General features: G+C 49.5%; 1 protein-coding gene across 1 annotated transcript; it reads left to right on the plus strand.

The window, feature by feature from the left end:
- Nucleotides 1–13931: 13931 nt before the first annotated feature.
- Nucleotides 13932–16416, plus strand: LOC141950095 (acrosin-like). Its single transcript, XM_074884495.1, has 5 exons — nt 13932–14057; nt 14370–14567; nt 14903–15168; nt 15430–15575; nt 16060–16416. Exons 1-5 carry the CDS (start codon nt 13972–13974, stop codon nt 16414–16416), a joined length of 1053 nt encoding a protein of 350 aa, XP_074740596.1. The 5' UTR covers nt 13932–13971.
- Nucleotides 16417–19140: the final 2724 nt, after the last annotated feature.

Here is a 19140-nt window from a genome sequence, read left to right on the forward strand (position 1 = left end):
GCAGGACCCAGCTCAAGCTGCAGCGCACCGCGACCATCTGCTGGGGCACTGCCTGCTGATCCAAAGGCAGCCTCAGTGTCAAAGGCTGCTCGGTCCTGCCCACACACACAAATGCTCCAGTTGAGCATTCCAGTTGTTGAAATAAAGTTGCTGGTTTTCACCATGCTGCAGTCCAATTCAGTCTCCTGTGCAAGGCAAGGATTCCATGCCCGGCACCTGCAAAATGAGGCTGCAGGCAGCCAGGTCGGGCACAAAGGGAAAGAGTCACTCCGAAGGGCTGGTCAGAGGGGAGGGTGAGGGTGTGGTGGAAGAGGGGGGCGAAAGGTCTTGGGGACAGCAGTTGGAAACGCAAAGTGTCTTACGCCGGCTACTGGTGGGACTCTTGTGTGTGTGTGCGTGTGTGTGTGCGTGTGCACAATGCACCAGTGAACTTGAAACTGGACTCTCTTGTGACACAGGAGACACAGATCTGGAAAGACCCACGGTTTGCCCCGATGACTGGGTAAGGAGCTTGACATCCAGCCATGGATATTACATGGACTTAATTTCCATACCGTTAGTTGAGGAATCTCTGCACGTGCTGTGCTTATGAATCGAGGGAGTGAAGGTGTGTTTATGTTTCGCTAGTAAACACCCAATCCTGATCATCTGGAAAGGCAGAAAAGGACTGGCCTGTGCTCATGTTTATGTAAGCGGTGGGTACGAGTACATGGGCGCTGGTAAAGGCATCGCTCTGCCTGTGTCAATCTGTTTTGCCGTTCACATTAATTGTGTAACTCTGTGTGTGTGTTTGTTTACGCGCTCTTTGGACGCAGCAGAACGTGGGAACAGCAGCAGCCACATCCATCAGACTGGGACAGGAGAAGCCTCCGGGGTGTGAGAGTCCACCGGTGGGACCGGAGAGTCCACCAGCTCTCGTGGACCTGAAAGGAGAAATCCCCCGTGTTCAGAAGTCTGCTGGATCTGGCTGCTCTGTAACAGAACGGGGAAGGGGGCCCAATGAAACTCTGCAGCAGAGACGATGGTGTGGACAGAGAGGCAGCAGTGCCTGGGCTGTGGAAGCAATGGGGAGGGCTGGCAGCTGGACTGGCACTGGACAGTCACTGGGCTGCCTGCTAACAAAAGGGCAGGAAGGATGCAAGCTCAAAGCTTTATAAAAAAAGTGATTTGGTGTTTGTTTTCTCCAGTAGGTACCATTAAAGCATCTGGGCAGGACCCTTCCCTGCAGGCCCAAGAGTGGCTTAGCTCTCCTGGCAAGCTTTGCCTTGAAGCAGCATGCAGTAACAGCTCAAAGTTTTGATAGCCAGCCAGCCTGTATGCTGGCACAGGAGGATGAGTCCAGATGATCCCCCTGTTCCCACAGAAGCCACAGCTGAAGTAGTTCACACTCCAGACGCTGGCCCGTGAGCCCTGCCCAGGCAGCCGCTCCCTACCTCTTTGGGAGAAGCTGGATTAACTGTTCTGCAGACTGGGCCTCTTCATTTCCTAGTCTGGGTGGAACACAGCAAACAAAGACAAGGCACAGGACTCTCCTGAGCAGTGTCCACTCACACATAGAACACTAAGAATTCACCTACACACAGGTTCTGTCTACAATACGGCTGTAATACCACATCCATATGCCTCAGTCCTCCGGCACAGTCCGTGCGATCCGTGCATTCAAGGCTGGCTTGACACATCCTACAGGAAAGGCTTTTATTAGGCAAGATCTATCATGCCCCAAACCACACCCCTGAACCAAATGAACTTCCCTAGACTGCAGTGGGAGCCCAGACACCTTCTTCAGGTGGACACACCTCGTCATAGCTGCCATGATTTCTACCATGAATGCCAGCAAGGAAGCCCATGTCTGACACTGTACTGATGGAGAACAGCAGGAGGCTGGTCCTGAGGGTATGTGTTCTCTCGCTGATGCTGAGCAGAAAGCATTATGCACTCTGACAGGATGCAGGAGACAGACCACAACCCAGATGACAACAATAATGAGTGCCTAGCTGTCGTTCCTGAGAGGAGGGAATCATCCAGTGATCCGCAGAGGAAGGTGAACAGCTTTGCCAGCAGGTCTGTTTAGACACTGTAGCCCAGAGAAGTACCACAGAACCCTGCAGGCCGAATTACCAATACAAAGGCAGTTACTGACTGTATGGGGGAGGGGAGCCGCATAACAGGTTATGCTCCTTTTCCATCAAGACATCCTGCAATTTTTATCTAGGTACTGCTCCAATCAGCTTTTGAGTTCTTGCTGGGGGAAATGGGCAGTGGGGTAAGGACAGAGTTGGAAGGACATCGCTTGAATAAAATTTAAATGGATCAAATCAGTATTTTTAATTGCTAGCAAAACAAAGAAAAGAACCTGTAAGACAGCATGCAAGGTCAGTAGAGGACCCAGCTATTCATCTGGCAAAATACAGCCCTGAAAGACTAATACTCAAGAACTCATCTGGACCTAACAGATGTATGACATTCCTTCTCAGCCAGGTCAGAATCCTGAGATGTTGAAAGAAGATATACTGGATATACTGAAAGAAGATATCACTGGAAGAGACAAGAAATACAAGGCAGAGTAATCATAAAAAGCACTATACAGGAGAAGTGTCAGCTGGGACCGTTATTTGTCAAACTCCCCCAGATCACAGCTGTGACACTACCCTTACCGTGACACAAGCAGGACCCTTATGGTAATAGGTGCATGGGTGCTCTGGAACCTCTCCTGCCCAGCCGTGTCCCAGAAGTCTGTACACACGAAAACCAAGCTTAGAACGACACAACTTCCCAAGCCCTGCGTTCCTCACAACTTAAAGCCAGGACGCAAAGTCCAGTCCACCTACTCAGGGTCACAAATTAGGTTTCACCTCACTGATCTGAAAGATTCCAGGGCTGAGATTATGCAAAACTAGGGCCTTTTCTTAGCTAGGCTTAGCTATGAGTAGTGCAGACACTGAACATCGCTATAAACATACTAGCAAAAGAGAAGTCATCAGTAGACATGACTTGTAAAGGATAGTAAGACAGAGCTCGTCAAAAGTGCAAAGAGTGATAACAATATACGATACTTTATCACTAGAGATGACAACAGGAAACAACATCTAAACGTCTTGAAACAGCTTGATTTCTGACACAGTGATAAATAGCCAGGTGCCTGCCATGGGAATTGTTCCCTCTCCTTTCACAGGCAGGAGTGGCCTTGGGAGGGGAAGCATTTCCTCCAAACTGCCCGGGCAGGGGAAGGGAAGGTGATCACTGCTGTAGGGCTCGTTCTCTTCAGATCTGATCAAAGCACACTGGGATTTTGACCATTTAATGTAAAGAGCTGTGAATAACGGTATTCTTCTTGTTGTGGTCCTCAGAATCCTGACACTGTGGTCAAATCAAGTTATATTTTCACCCTTCCCAGACTATTAACCCAATCCCAGAATATCGTCAGTGCAACAAACTCTGTATTACCTTATTCATTTAGACCCACAAGATGATATGGCTTAGAGACACAGAACAAAGAACAGGCATTATGCAATGCTAATCCCCTTCAGCAAACAGCAGATTAAAAAACCTCCACAGAGTTCATGGCTGCTTTTTGTCCCTTCATGATTTTAGTAGATTTGTTTTCTTCCATTACAGATAGCAGACACTCTGTTCTACAAAGTGTCCCAAACACCCTACATTTTGGTGGGAGGGTTGCTGAGGGGATCAGGGATGAAGGACAGAAATCTACAGGCAGTGAAGCTTCATTAATTCCACTAATCACAGACCAATTTGTTTACAGGAAAGTTTTGTGGTTTGTTTGTTGTTTGCCTTACAAGGGTGAACAGGTGTCCTAATATCTTCTGTGTGTGGAGTAACAGAGGAGCAGCCACTACTGAGAGCGCTCTGCTCAGCCTCAATTCATGAATGGAAAAGTGATTCTGCATTCGACAGCAAGGATAAAACAGAATCCTGCTGTTCAGTGGGAGACAGAATCTAAGTATCCTGTAATATAGTTTGCTACATCACCACATGTCAGGCTTGACTTTCCTAATTTACACCAGTAAGTTCTTACAGAAGAATAAATCTTTTCAACTCAGGGCTTCTGATTTACACCAGGGCAAATGGAAGTGCAGGAGGCCCTTCTTATCCTAATAAAATGTGTCAGCTACTGTTAAATGCAGTAATGGCAGATACAATAACATGTTAGTATTGTATTGCAAGATAACAATATCAGCACTGGATTGAAAGGGGAAATCAGTTACTGTTTGTTGTTGTCATTTACACCACCATTCTCAAAAATCAATTAATTGGTTGCAGTGCTCTCCAATTCCAGCTGCTTTTTAATTAAAACAATGAATCAAACCACTACTAAAAAGAAATCAGAAGCACCCACTTTGGGGAAAAAGTTTTCAAAGGATGGCTTTAACATACGCTATTGCGTTCAATTTTAGGTGATACAAGGCCACACAGAAGGTATCATTTCCTTCAGTAAAGTCACACCTGAAACTATATGGGGAGTGTTTTTTCTCCTTCCGTTCCCAGATTCTTCCATGGTACAAGGGTGTTTGGCCGCAGATACATAGTTTGTAGAAGACAGTGCCAACAAAACACCAATCACAATGCAAAGACCCCTTGTCTAAATGATTCTCATTAACATTTTAAAAAAAATTATTCCGTTTTTAAACAAAGACAGCCAGTTTAAAGGTGTTTGGGCTAGAGCTTTCAGCACTATTCTCATTTTCAAGCTGAAGTGCCCTCTGCTGGCCACGATTCCAGGTGCCTTTGCTCATACATTTCGTATGGAACTTTTTCTAAACATCAAACTTCGTTAGAAGAGGGCAGACTCCTATAACAATATATCATTTAACTGTTGAAAATGATTTTCCTTTTTACATCAACAGGATCTGCATTAGGGGAAATTATAAAGGGCATTTAAACTTTGCGCCAAGAATCGAAACTTCGTTGGCTTTGCTCAGGTGCTCTGATTCTGTGGATAGATGACAGGCAGGTGAATGAAGAAGAGAACAGCAAAACAGGTGGACCAGTGCTACAAACACAAAAGAGAAGATTAAGTGTGATGGAACAGAGACTGCAGAAGAGATTCAGCATGGAGATTCAAGAAGAGAGAGCATACAAAATCCATCCAGGAACTAAACCGTTAGGCAGCTACATCCTTCCTCTTCTCCATACTGCAAAATGTAGTTGCTAAAGGGTTTGTGCAGGTTTTGGCTGTCACAGCATTCAGAACGACAAAGACAGAGGGGCTAAACCCAAATATACAGGGGAAAAGACCCCCCAAACATTCAAAGAGGTTTTGGAAGAGAAAGTATATCCTGGATCAGTGGAGAAAGGGACAAAGAACACAAGTGACCTCAAATTCAGGTCCAAGATGCACTAGGAGAAAAGAAAGTTAGATATCATTTGAAGGGGAAAAAAAATAAATTAAAAAGTCAATAAAACCAGACTTTCCATTTGGCTAAATTAGATTTCAGCCCTGAACTTACCTAGGATGGTGAGGTCAGATTTCTCCACATCATTTCTCTGGTCAGCAGATGGGTAGGTCATCCTTTATTTCTCCTTCTGAACCTTCTCTCAATCTACAGATGCCTGTAGACTCGAGAGCTGCTTCCTCCGATTCCCTGGCGCTTTGCAGCAATCTAGTTCTTCAGAGCTCAGCGGGGGTAACAGGAGACTTGTCTGTCTTTGAGGACAGAGGACAGCTTCAGCCAAAGAATGTTAGCTTTGTGAAGCAGCAGTAAACTCCTGAGAGGTACCTGCCTGGACCCGAGGAAGAACAAATTACTCCCGAGCTGTTCCATCTTTTCCTGCTCTTACCTTGCCATCCAGATGCTTCGTGAGGAAAACAACGCAGAGGAGACATGTTTTCTTTCCCTTATATATTACAAGCCAAAAATGTGCATTTTTTTTAGGATAGGGTGTTTCTCTGGTAGAGATGAACAACAGCACTGAGGCAGTAAGAAGGATCTGTAATGCTGAGAACCACAATTAAAACTTAAAACTGATCTCAGGCTGCCCTATAAATCTTTCATTTTTCTTACCATTATCATTAGTTAGACTTGTATAACAAAACAAATATCATCTTTCAAAGGGCAGGTGGAGAAATCAGGTTTCATGCTTGCTAACTGAAAGACCTGATAAAGGAGACGAAGTATTAAGATGCATCCAGATCATTAAGTCTTTGTCTTCAAAGGATTTTCGTCATTAGCAAGTTACTTTTCATAGAATTTTTGGGTGCATGTTGAAAATATTTTATTGCCTTCACATTTAACATGAAGCTCAAACACTACAGAAAACTAATTTTCACTGTTTTGCTAAATCTGAAGCAGTTTTAGGATGTTAGGATCAGTCTCCTAGTGCATTACATGAACTTTAATGTCATCAGTGAGAGGGGGGAGGGATAATCAGGCTTAATAGGCTTAGCCAAAATACAGCCACTGGCATTCAACCACATGCCGATAGTTGCCAGCTTTCTGGATCTCTGAGGCTACTGCACCATCTCCAACGCTACTGTACGATAAATCAATTTTTTAAAAATGTAGCCATAAAACCAAGGTCAAACTGATATCCCCATAGCTAAAATGACCTTGCAATAATCAAAAGATGAACAGGTACCCTTCATTTTTCTGCTGAATTTAGACATGCACATAAAAAGATACTCATTTTAGTTCTGCTTTTCTAGCAATAGGTGGCACTATCAAATGCCACTTTCATAATTATCTACTGTTGCACCATAGCATTCTATATTCCAGTGGAAGAACAGCAAGGAACATGGCTGAGGTTATTTTTCTTTCTGCTTCCCCTAACCAGAACAGCAAATGCACCTTGCAGTTGTTTTGTTTTCTGTTTTAAACTGTAATCATGCTCAAATACATTTTTACACCAGTTAGAAACTTGAGAGAAATATGTTATTGTTTTTTAGAGTATGCTACTTTAGACAAGTGGCAAGCAGATAAACATGCTCCATGCTCCACCAATCTCTATGCTAATATTAATATTTTTAAAAATCATGGTTTTAAAAATAGATGTTCTGTCAGCACTTTCAACCACCTTTTTGTGACCTGTTAAAGTACATAATATCACTACTTTTCCCCTCAATTTCCATATTTTCCCAGATTTGTAGATAATACACACGGTTCGCAAATAACACATCTTCTTAGCTTGCAAAAGAAGCACTCTGCTACTCTTCCCCTTCAACTTGTTGACCACCTTTCTCTCTCTTCTTTCTCCAAACTCACCAGTTTCATTCTCTGTGCAACTGCCCGTGCTGCACCTTTCCTTCTCCTGCTCCAGGCATGCTGGCTCTGCAGGCCTGAGTTCAGAAAGATGCTTAACAGCTGCAGCACAGAGTCAGAACCCTGAGCTCAGTATTTTTGAGGCTGATCATGTACAAAACATTGTTTTGGAGATTTGCCACTTCTCCAGTGTAATTTTTGAAGCCCCAACTCTCATAGAACATGCTTCTCACCTGAGCTGTTTGCATAAGGGATAGACTTCATAAGAAAGAAAAGTATTCCAGACTAAGTCTCTTTTGGATTTGAATTTCTTTTGTTTCAAAGTAAAATGCGCTGGAAGCCCAGAAAAAACTTCTGTTTGTCTCAAAGCAAGGAAAGAATTAAACACCAAAGCTGTTTTCTGAAGTCTTTGGGTTATTATGGCAAAAGCATCAAATCGGTCTTAAAATTGCTACGTGCCATTAGGCAACCTTCTACTTTCTCCACAGATCAGCCACTTCCCTGCAATTTCACAGCACTGTCTAAGGCAAAGTGTGCCCAGACTGCACCGACAGCGAGCTGACACGACACACTTCATGTTCCATTGCCCACTGTCCTTAGCTGTTGGTGACTCAACTGCTGTTCCCACAGAATAACGACACGCTTGGCCTCTGCCTGTGACTCACGTGTTGCTACAGGGCTTCTTTTAACTGAAACACACAGCGTGTACTTTCTGTTTTGGAGCAACAGCCAAACATGTGGTAGAGAACTTATTTACAATGCACACAGTGACAAACAGACGGCATCCTAGGAGGAAAAAAAAGGATTTCAATAGATTTTTAAAAAAGTTTTTAATTTACAGTGCAAGTTAAAGGATGCAAACCAAGCAATAAAGCAGATACAACTGACTGTTCTTTTAGAATTGAAAGAAACACTTAAGTGATATTTCTCCTTAGCTACATCATTTAAGGTTCATCTTAATTTAGTCCATGGACTGCAAGATTAGAGGATCAATCTTGTCTCTGTTGGTGTAAATGGCCGTGTTTGCTGTGGCTTTAGTCAGTCAGGGTTATTCCTGACTCCAGTGATTTACATAACACCAGACAGAATGTTTTTCCTTTGTTGCCACAGCAATTCACCTGCTACAGGTTCTGCAGTTTTGGGGGAGGCGACTGCTCAAACATCCACTCAATTCCCCCAGAGCTCAGTGACATTGTTCCACATTTCTGAAATACCGATTGGGTGAACCACGACACTCACGACTTTCTAACAGCAAAAAAATGCAGCGGCTTCCAAAGCACTGCACAAATGGAGAGTGGGAGCAGCGATCTGCACGGCAGCAGGTCTGATCCATGTACACACTGACATGACCAGGAAGTCTGTACAAAATGTGCCTGGAAGTCTTTTTGTAATGCTGATTTCAACTATAAACCTGTCCCTGTCGCTGCAGTATCGGGTGGATTCACGTTATGTTACCTTGTTTTCTGGGTGAAATTAGTATAAAGCAGCTGAAAGAGCTCAGACTATGATATGAATTAAACCCAGACTAACTCTATAGAAAATCTCACGAGATTCTCAGATCTCAGGCATAAACTACAGCACAGCTGCTGTGAAGTGCACACCACATACAGCACCAGGGCCACGCACACACGCCGACACAGCCAGTTCCTTCTGGAAGGAATCCCGCCAGCACAGACTGACGGCGGTGCGCGGTCGCTCCGTGTCAAAGGAAACCGAGCTGCCTACTAGGAAGTGTAATTTGGAGCAGTTGCAGTGTTGATGTGTTGAATCTTTTAGAAACTGGTAGGAGAAAAAGCCAACTGCTAACGAACCAACATAATATGAAGTAAACTAGGATAGGAAGCCAACTGATGATTTAAGCAATAGTTTTCCCAATACAATGTCATGCAAATGCCCTAGAACATAGCAAGGAACCTGCTTTGCTTTCAGAAAGAGCCAAAATCCAGTGCCTTTGGTGTAAGAGGCAGCATTCATGTCTAAACTTAGGGCAAGAACATTCTTGCATTTGACAATGCCTTTCTAAGGTCTTGCTGTCATTAAAAAAGACAAATGAATAAAATAAGGCTTTCTGAAATTAGGCAATGCTAGATTATTTTTTATCTAGATTAACTCCCTTATCCCTTCCATGACACAGCTGCACAAATGCTTGTAGTGGCAGAAAGCGAAAGACTAAGATGAAAGGCCAGCTTGGAAAGCAGAGAGGAGAAGACAGATACTACCTTTTTGCAGTAGCAGCGCTGAAACTGTGGCCTGAGACATCTTGCTACTGAAAACTTCAAGTCCTTTTAATCTTGTGCAACATATCTGAAATCAGCCAGAGGTAATGCTGACTGTCCTTGAATTCATCCTGCATTATGCTTACAGAAGCTTAATTAAATTAGCTGTTTGGTGTGCACATGCTCATTACAACTGACTGTACTCTGTGTTTAAAAAACAAACCCAATAATCTTCCTTTGGAAACACATGCTTTCATCAGGTGCACAGGTGATAAATAAAGTAATTTTCAGCAGATTATTGACTTCAGGTTTGTCAGTCAGTTATGTAATTTAGAATTCCAAGCACATACACCAGTGCCCTGAAATCAATCCTGTGGGTCACCACTGTGTCTGTTACAATGCACACTCCCTTTTCGCTGATATACACCTCTGCACCTCCATCCCATCAGAGACAGGCAGCTTTTCACCTCCCCCAGTATAATGCACACGCATTGCCATACTATCAAACCCAAATCCAAGATTTGTTAAATACGCTTCTTTAAAAATCACTGAAACTCTTTCACATCCCATTTAATCTCTGCATTCTTCTTCTCTAAGGGTGAATATAACTTCCCAGCTTCCAGCAGTCTGGAGATAATTCTGGACAAGCCTCTAAGTAATTAGCTGGGGAGCAAACTTTCTTTTTCCATCAGCAATGCTAGTGAGAAAAAAAAAGAAAAATCCTACGGTGCTTTTTGTTAGCTGTAATGGTGGGAAAAGCTGAAAAATTTGTGGTGAGTGTTTGCATGTCAATTAGAAATAAGAAGAAAAACCAGATGATTAGTTATTATTCCTACTATATGTCTCCAAGGTAAATCTAAGCAACAGAAAATGAGAAGTGGAGACAAGATGACTTTAAGAACTGCCAGAAGTGTTTCACGTCCCAGTATACTCACTTGTTTATGGCTCCTTCAGTTCTGCAGGTCAAAGATTCCCAGAAACTTGTAAATCATACTTACCCTAAGTATTGCACATCCCTAAGTGACTACACACCTACAGCCTCTTTGCACTATTTGCTCGAGCCGGTGCTAAATACTCCACTCCTAGGCTAGCAGAAAAGGCAGGTATCTCCGTAGAAACCTGCAGCTTGCTGAAGCGTGTGTGCAGGTGGCACAGAAATATCTACTTCCCACAGGCACTTAACAAGAACATACTTGCTCAATAATTACACACAGTGTAATTTAATTACACACAATGTAATTTAATAAAATATTGCAGTCTGGTAAAGGAGAAGGAAGAGTGCTGAATTTCCCTTTCTTTCCTGATGGTTTGCAGGGAGCCCAGCACAGAGTACCAAGTGCTGAACACGGAACCTTCTGGATGATGCTGGAATTGCTTTCTGCACACGAGCTCTGCTCTCTGCCACGGGAATATCAATGGCAAGACAAATTGTTTTGACCAGCTGAAATAATCTAAGCTTTAATCAACAGTGGTGAAGGACAGTTATATGCTTTGCTTATCCTCGGCATAGTTTCGGGCAGTTTGGAAACAAGTGCTTAATATTAAACAATTCATTTCTTTCCAACAGTCACACAGAGATATTCCCAGAGTCTTATTACTTGAATTTACAGGCAGCAGTATTGCTGAGGTAAAGGACTTTACTCAGCCCCATGGAGTTACAGATGAGGACAGACACTGAAGACTCATCAAGGAAAGCTATTCATTAAAGTTTCAGTGTTTGTTTCACAGCGCCTCTGCCAGCGGTCATTTGTGCAGTGGGAGGTGGGGGGTTAATGCAGCCCCTGCCCCATGAGCCGATACTAACGAAAATTGTCTGGAAGCAACAATCAGCATGTTGATGGGGTGATTGCGCACCAGGTGAAAGAACCCAGTTTTGGGACAACAAACACACACGCACACCCTGACTGCACACCAACACACACACACACACACACACACACACACACACACACAGACACTCCCTGACTGCAGACCAACACACACACTCCCATGGACGGCACTCCTCAGCCTCCTGCTGCCACTGCTCCCAGCCTCTTGCCGCTCCATCCCCTTCAGTTGCTCCACACTGGAACCCTGTCCCAAGCCCACCAGACCCCCCCCACCCCCAGCTAACCCAGCTCAGCCCTAGAGCTACCCTGCAGCTCTGTCCCAGTGACCCCTCTGGCTAACGGGGCGCTGGGGCAGCCAGCTGTGGGCTGGGGAGATGACCAGCCCTGCTTGGAGGGCAGCTCAGTGCAGCCTGGGCTCGGTGCTGGGTGTCCAAGCTGAGGCCTCTTGACAGAAAGCCAGACTTGGTCAGGGTGGGACCGTGACACAGCATCATCTCCAGAGCCAGAACAGCTCCCTTCAAACCATGGTCCAGCTCAGCTGGAGGTGTGTGGTGCAGCCCTGGGTGGGAACAGAGCTGGGAGCTGCAGCACCATCGCGTGCCAGGGGCCAGGAGCGCAGCAAGAGGGGGTTGGGATGGACGGTCCTGGCAGCTTCAGAGGCAGGACCTTGTGCAGCCAGTGCAGAACGGACACGTCTAGGTGGGAAGCAGCTCAGGGTGTGCATGCTTGAGCACGTCCAGGTCCTTCATGACTCCGGGAGGTGGAAATGTGGCCGGCGGTTGGCAGGCCTGGTCCTCTTGTAAGGTCTGTCAGGGGTGCTGGGGCTGATCAGTCAGGGGGGCTGCAAGCACACGCCATCCACAGGACTGAAAGGGTCTCTCTCTCCTCTTGCTCGGGAGCTAGGCCAGCTTCAAGTTCAGCAGGGAATGGCACACGCATGCAGCACTGCCACCCGTAGCTGGCCCTAGACACGGGGTGTTTCCAACTGACAGGTCCCTCTGACCTGTGTTCCCTTCTGCCATCGCTAGCAGCCAGGCCTCGGGAACCACCCCCCCCGGGTACAGAGTGGGGCCACGCAGAAAAGGATTTGGAACTCACGTGTGAGTAGCTCCTTGATCCCCCCTTCTCTCCATTTTCTGTGCTTATACATCCTCCTCATCTTCCCCGACTCCTCCCTTTCTCCGCCCTTATCTCCTCTCACACAAGGGACCCACCCCTGGTTGTTTTTCCCCCTTGCTCCCAGGTTTGCTCCATCTGTGAACACATTTGGTGTTTCAGGTGCTATTAGTGAGGTCACCTTGGACTTCCATGGCATTCCTCATGCTGTTTCCTGGGTACTGCTGTCCCTGCCAGATTCCTCTCCCTAAAATGACCCCATCTCTTCCTTCAATTATCTGTGAACTGCGGCCATCTCCCACATCATTCCCCCTTAGCCACCTGCCAAATCTGGTGCTGGAAGAGCAGAGAATCCACGGAAGACAAGATGCCTTCTCTCAGGCCGTCTTCTGCCTGCTCTGAGCAGATCTGGGGCACCACCTTCAGGCCAACTTTCAGAAACCGAAGCGGCCTTGAGTCCAGTTTGGGGCCCAGCCCTGGTGCCTCTGAAGCCATGCTACACCTCAAGGGCCCTGAGAGCAGCTGTTCCACTTTCAGACGGAGCCTGCCCTGGCATCCTAGGGACCAGGCTGGGCACTCAGCTGTGTGCCTTATGTCTATCCACACAAGCCAGGATGCCAGCAGGGAGCTCCCACAGCTTTCGTGAGCTTTGAGGCTGCCACTCTTCAAGCCACGGCCTCCAGGGACCCAGCCCTGCTCGGCAAAGGCAACGCAGGTGGCTGGCTCCTGCTTCTCTCCCGTGACTGCCCTGCACGGCCGCATGTGAGCACGACTCCGCCATACAGCTGCAGAAGGCAGACTGATGAGCTGAGGCCGATCCAGGATTGACCAAAGCCATGGAGAATGGCATGTGGGGCTGAGAGCAGGAGCAGCCTTCTCTGTTTAGGGCTTGCAGTTGCCTGTTGTCGGCCATGTGTACCAGGTGCCACAACCGCCCTTGTCAATGCTGGCCCAGAACAGCAATAGAGCACACAGACAGCAAGGACAGGAAGCCTGCCAGAGGGGGTTGCTGGGGCTGACATGGCCAGTGTGGACACTGCTGCATCTGTGCCGGAAAGTTGACACTGCTTGGGTCTGCTCGGTTTATTGCACTCGCACATCACTGCTTGCCTGCCGCGGCTGTAACCAGATCGGCTCTGCAACACCCAAAAGTGCGTACTGCCTGTAGTAGTCACGTTCTCTGGTGTACGTTTGTTGGGAAGGACCTGGTGGCAAAGGGCTGCAGAGAGCAGGGGGCAGTGAACTCCCCGAAGAGGCTGTGGTGCCATACTGGGTTTTTTCCTGCTCGCCATTGGCAGGCGGTGCTGGGTGCCGACGCTGCTGCCTGCCACAGGGCCTGCACACCCTGTCCCGCAAGCCGAGCATTCAGCGGGGTCTGTCGGGGGTGTCCGATCCCAGCTTCTGCCTCCCCTCCTGCTTGGAAACCCCCATGTTTTCCCCCCCCGCCCCTAGAGACCACCGTGCCCAGCCCCCAGAACAAGCGACACTGTGACATCAGCCCCGTTGCCAAGGGCACCACCGGCACCGCGAGCCCTGTGGGCACTCTGTCAGCTGCTGCACTGGTGGTGACAAGCCCTCGGTTCTGGCAGCTGGCACATGCCGCTGGCAGCGATGCGTTTGCTCCCGCTCCTCATCCTGCTGGCCCTGTGCTGGCCTGCGCACGGCGCCTGGGACAGCTGTGGGTAAGTGGCCGAGGCTCTGGGAGGGAGCTTGGCAACCTGATGGGGTTCCCTGGAGGGTGCCTGCTTGTCCCCCGTGGCCACACCACGGCTTCCTCAGCCCCATGCGGGAGCCTCGGCTCCTCGCAGCACCCGGGCTGCTGGCACAACTCGCCTGCGGGGCTAAAGCAGAAACGGGGGCGGCCGCCCACCCACCCCACGGGGCTCCGTGGCCTCACTGTCCATGCAGCACCTCGTGGGGAGGGCAGACGGCTGACCTTCAGCCGGGACAGCAGTAAGCCATAGAGCAGGACGGTGATGAGTTTCTGGTTACAGGACCTGCGGGCTGCGGCCCATGGCTGCTCACTCCGGCACCTCGCGCGTCGTGGGGGGCACAGACGCCCAGCCAGGGGCCTGGCCCTGGATCGTGAGCATCCAGGATCCCTACGCAGCAGGCACGGGGCACATATGCGGAGGGTCCCTCATCAGCCCGCAGTGGGTCCTCACAGCAGCCCACTGCTTCATCAAGGCCAGGTAAGGAGGGCCAGGAACGGGGATATCCCCCCAGCACTCGCAGGTGCCCCGTCCGCAGCATCATGTGCTACTCCCGTCCCCTTTTCTTGCGGTACACCCAGTGCCTGGGCACTGCAGAGCCCCGCTGAGAGGCTGCTCAGGAGAGGGCTGGGCTCCTGCCACGGCTTCCTACAGCCTCCAGCTCGACACGCCATGATCCCAAGGCATGCAGGGGCAGTCGCAGCTTCCGTAGTGTGCTTTCCTCTCCCCCATGTGAAGCAGGGGGCAGGGAACTGCTGGGCTGCTGCAGCATGTGGCTCCTCTCCCTCTGAGCCCTCTCCCCATCTGCCTTCCAGGCACATCACCATGTGGCGCGTGGTGATCGGGGCCACCCAGTTGACTCATCTGGGCCCGGAGGCCCAAGTGCGCAACATTAAACGGCTTCTGGTTCACGAACACTACAGTAGTATCTCGGAGGAGAACGATATTGCGCTGCTGGAGTTGGACCAGCCTGTCCAGTGCAGCTACTACGTACAGCTCGCCTGCGTGCCCGACGCCTCCCTGCGAGTGTCCAAGCTGACGACCTGCTACGTTAGTGGCTGGGGGTCCACGACGGCGAGAGGTGAGTTCCCAAAAGTGCTCGTTTCCCGAGTGCGAGCTCGGCACACGGGGGAGGTGGGCTTGGCTTCCTGACAGCAGGGCTGAGAGCCAGAGTGCGGCTGCGGGGTCGTGTGCCCATAGAGACATGGGCCTGGCCCAGGGCCCATGGCCAGACAGAAGGGCAACGCCGGTGCAAAGCCAAGCCCCAGGGAAGGGCTCACCCAGACAGGGCAGGAGACCTGGCAACGAGCTGCTGGGTGTTAATTCCTTTCTGTGCTCACAGCCGCAGGATCAACGGATGTCCTGCAGGAGGCCAAGGTTCACCTCATCAACGTCCGCCTCTGCAACAGCAGCCGGTGGTACGCAGGGGCCGTCCACCCCCACAACCTGTGTGCTGGCTACCCGCAGGGCGGCATCGACACCTGCCAGGTAGGAGCCTGCGACAAGGCAGCGCCCAGCGGCACAGGCAGCCCCGGTACAGCCGCCCAGACACACCCCGGCACGGCCTTTGCCTGGCCAGTCGCCCTCCCACCGCTGGGTCCCCACCGCTGGCGGGGCTCACCTCCCCTTCCCCAGCTGCAGGCCCTTGCCCAGGGCCCCACTGGTTCCAGAGGCCCGGGACTCTGTCCAGAAAGCCCATCCAGCGCTCCTGGCAGCCCCGAGGTCCAGATCCCAATCCCAAAACATCCCTCTTGCACACAGCCAGCATCGCTGTGCAGAGATGAGAGAGAGCCCTACCCCACAGGCTTACTACCCTCTCCCTGACAAGGTGCTGCAGGCCTCAGCACTGAGCAGAGCCTCTCTGTGCAGCGGATGCAGCCCTGGCAGGTGCTGGCAGAGAGAAGGAGCCAGCCCTAGTGCTGCCAGTGGCCACCTGACACCACCTGAACCCTCCCTCTCTCCTCTGCTGCAGGGTGACAGCGGTGGTCCTCTTGTCTGCAAAGATAAGAATGCTGACCACTTCTGGCTTGTTGGGGTGACCAGCTGGGGGAAAGGCTGCGCAAGAGCAAAACAGCCTGGAGTCTACACCTCCACTCAGCACTTTTATGACTGGATCCTGGTACAGATGGGGCTGCACCCAGCAGCAACGGCTCCTCCAACGCCACAGCCAGTCTTCACATCAACACCCTTTCAGAAGCCGAGGCCAACAATGCAAGCGGGCAGCTCTACGGCCTGTCCATTTCCACGCCAGAAGCTGGCGGAATTCTTTAAGCTGCTGCAGGAGCTCCTGCAGGGCCTGTGGGGGAAAGAGGCTCCAGCAGCAACATGAGCAGGACCCAGCTCAAGCTGCAGCGCACCGCGACCATCTGCTGGGGCACTGCCTGCTGATCCAAAGGCAGCCTCAGTGTCAAAGGCTGCTCGGTCCTGCCCACACACACAAATGCTCCAGTTGAGCATTCCAGTTGTTGAAATAAAGTTGCTGGTTTTCACCATGCTGCAGTCCAATTCAGTCTCCTGTGCAAGGCAAGGATTCCATGCCCGGCACCTGCAAAATGAGGCTGCAGGCAGCCAGGTCGGGCACAAAGGGAAAGAGTCACTCCGAAGGGCTGGTCAGAGGGGAGGGTGAGGGTGTGGTGGAAGAGGGGGGCGAAAGGTCTTGGGGACAGCAGTTGGAAACGCAAAGTGTCTTACGCCGGCTACTGGTGGGACTCTTGTGTGTGTGTGCGTGTGTGTGTGCGTGTGCACAATGCACCAGTGAACTTGAAACTGGACTCTCTTGTGACACAGGAGACACAGATCTGGAAAGACCCACGGTTTGCCCCGATGACTGGGTAAGGAGCTTGACATCCAGCCATGGATATTACATGGACTTAATTTCCATACCGTTAGTTGAGGAATCTCTGCACGTGCTGTGCTTATGAATCGAGGGAGTGAAGGTGTGTTTATGTTTCGCTAGTAAACACCCAATCCTGATCATCTGGAAAGGCAGAAAAGGACTGGCCTGTGCTCATGTTTATGTAAGCGGTGGGTACGAGTACATGGGCGCTGGTAAAGGCATCGCTCTGCCTGTGTCAATCTGTTTTGCCGTTCACATTAATTGTGTAACTCTGTGTGTGTGTTTGTTTACGCGCTCTTTGGACGCAGCAGAACGTGGGAACAGCAGCAGCCACATCCATCAGACTGGGACAGGAGAAGCCTCCGGGGTGTGAGAGTCCACCGGTGGGACCGGAGAGTCCACCAGCTCTCGTGGACCTGAAAGGAGAAATCCCCCGTGTTCAGAAGTCTGATGGATCTGGCTGCTCTGTAACAGAACGGGGAAGGGGGCCCAATGAAACTCTGCAGCAGAGACGATGGTGTGGACAGAGAGGCAGCAGTGCCTGGGCTGTGGAAGCAATGGGGAGGGCTGGCAGCTGGACTGGCACTGGACAGTCACTGGGCTGCCTGCTAACAAAAGGGCAGGAAGGATGCAAGCTCAAAGCTTTATAAAAAAAGTGATTTGGTGTTTGTTTTCTCCAGTAGGTACCATTAAAGCATCTGGGCAGGACCCTTCCCTGCAGGCCCAAGAGTGGCTTAGCTCTCCTGGCAAGCTTTGCCTTGAAGCAGCATGCAGTAACAGCTCAAAGTTTTGATAGCCAGCCAGCCTGTATGCTGGCACAGGAGGATGAGTCCAGATGATCCCCCTGTTCCCACAGAAGCCACAGCTGAAGTAGTTCACACTCCAGACGCTGGCCCGTGAGCCCTGCCCAGGCAGCCGCTCCCTACCTCTTTGGGAGAAGCTGGATTAACTGTTCTGCAGACTGGGCCTCTTCATTTCCTAGTCTGGGTGGAACACAGCAAACAAAGACAAGGCACAGGACTCTCCTGAGCAGTGTCCACTCACACATAGAACACTAAGAATTCACCTACACACAGGTTCTGTCTACAATACGGCTGTAACACCACATCCATATGCCTCAGTCCTCCGGCACAGTCCGTGCGATCCGTGCATTCAAGGCTGGCTTGACACATCCTACAGGAAAGGCTTTTATTAGGCAAGATCTATCATGCCCCAAACCACACCCCTGAACCAAATGAACTTCCCTAGACTGCAGTGGGAGCCCAGACACCTTCTTCAGGTGGACACACCTCGTCATAGCTGCCATGATTTCTACCATGAATGCCAGCAAGGAAGCCCATGTCTGACACTGTACTGATGGAGAACAGCAGGAGGCTGGTCCTGAGGGTATGTGTTCTCTCGCTGATGCTGAGCAGAAAGCATTATGCACTCTGACAGGATGCAGGAGACAGACCACAACCCAGATGACAACAATAATGAGTGCCTAGCTGTCGTTCCTGAGAGGAGGGAATCATCCAGTGATCCGCAGAGGAAGGTGAACAGCTTTGCCAGCAGGTCTGTTTAGACACTGTAGCCCAGAGAAGTACCACAGAACCCTGCAGGCCGAATTACCAATACAAAGGCAGTTACTGACTGTATGGGGGAGGGGAGCCACATAACAGGTTATGCTCCTTTTCCATCAAGACATCCTGCAATTTTTATCTAGGTACTGCTCCAATCAGCTTTTGAGTTCTTGCTGGGGGAAATGGGCAGTGGGGTAAGGACAGAGTTGGAAGGACATCGCTTGAATAAAATTTAAATGGATCAAATCAGTATTTTTAATTGCTAGCAAAACAAAGAAAAGAACCTGTAAGACAGCATGCAAGGTCAGTAGAGGACCCAGCTATTCATCTGGCAAAATACAGCCCTGAAAGACTAATACTCAAGAACTCATCTGGACCTAACAGATGTATGACATTCCTTCTCAGCCAGGTCAGAATCCTGAGATGTTGAAAGAAGATATACTGGATATACTGAAAGAAGATATCACTGGAAGAGACAAGAAATACAAGGCAGAGTAATCATAAAAAGCACTATACAGGAGAAGTGTCAGCTGGGACCGTTATTTGTCAAACTCCCCCAGATCACAGCTGTGACACTACCCTTACCGTGACACAAGCAGGACCCTTATGGTAATAGGTGCATGGGTGCTCTGGAACCTCTCCTGCCCAGCCGTGT

Source organism: Strix uralensis, chromosome 15 (genome assembly GCF_047716275.1).
Source record: "Strix uralensis isolate ZFMK-TIS-50842 chromosome 15, bStrUra1, whole genome shotgun sequence".
NCBI lineage: Eukaryota > Metazoa > Chordata > Aves > Strigiformes > Strigidae > Strix > Strix uralensis.

What these genes read in the sequence shown, in the direction of transcription:
- LOC141950095 (XM_074884495.1), top strand. Translation starts at nt 13,972, where the DNA reads ATGCCGCTGGCAGCGATGCGTTTGCTCCCGCTCCTCATCCTGCTGGCC. An exon ending in GGCGCCTGGGACAGCTGTGG is followed by an intron (nt 14,058 to 14,369) that starts GTAAGTGGCCGA and finishes TTCTGGTTACAG; the next exon opens with GACCTGCGGGCTGCGGCCCA. An exon ending in CACTGCTTCATCAAGGCCAG is followed by an intron (nt 14,568 to 14,902) that starts GTAAGGAGGGCC and finishes TCTGCCTTCCAG; the next exon opens with GCACATCACCATGTGGCGCG.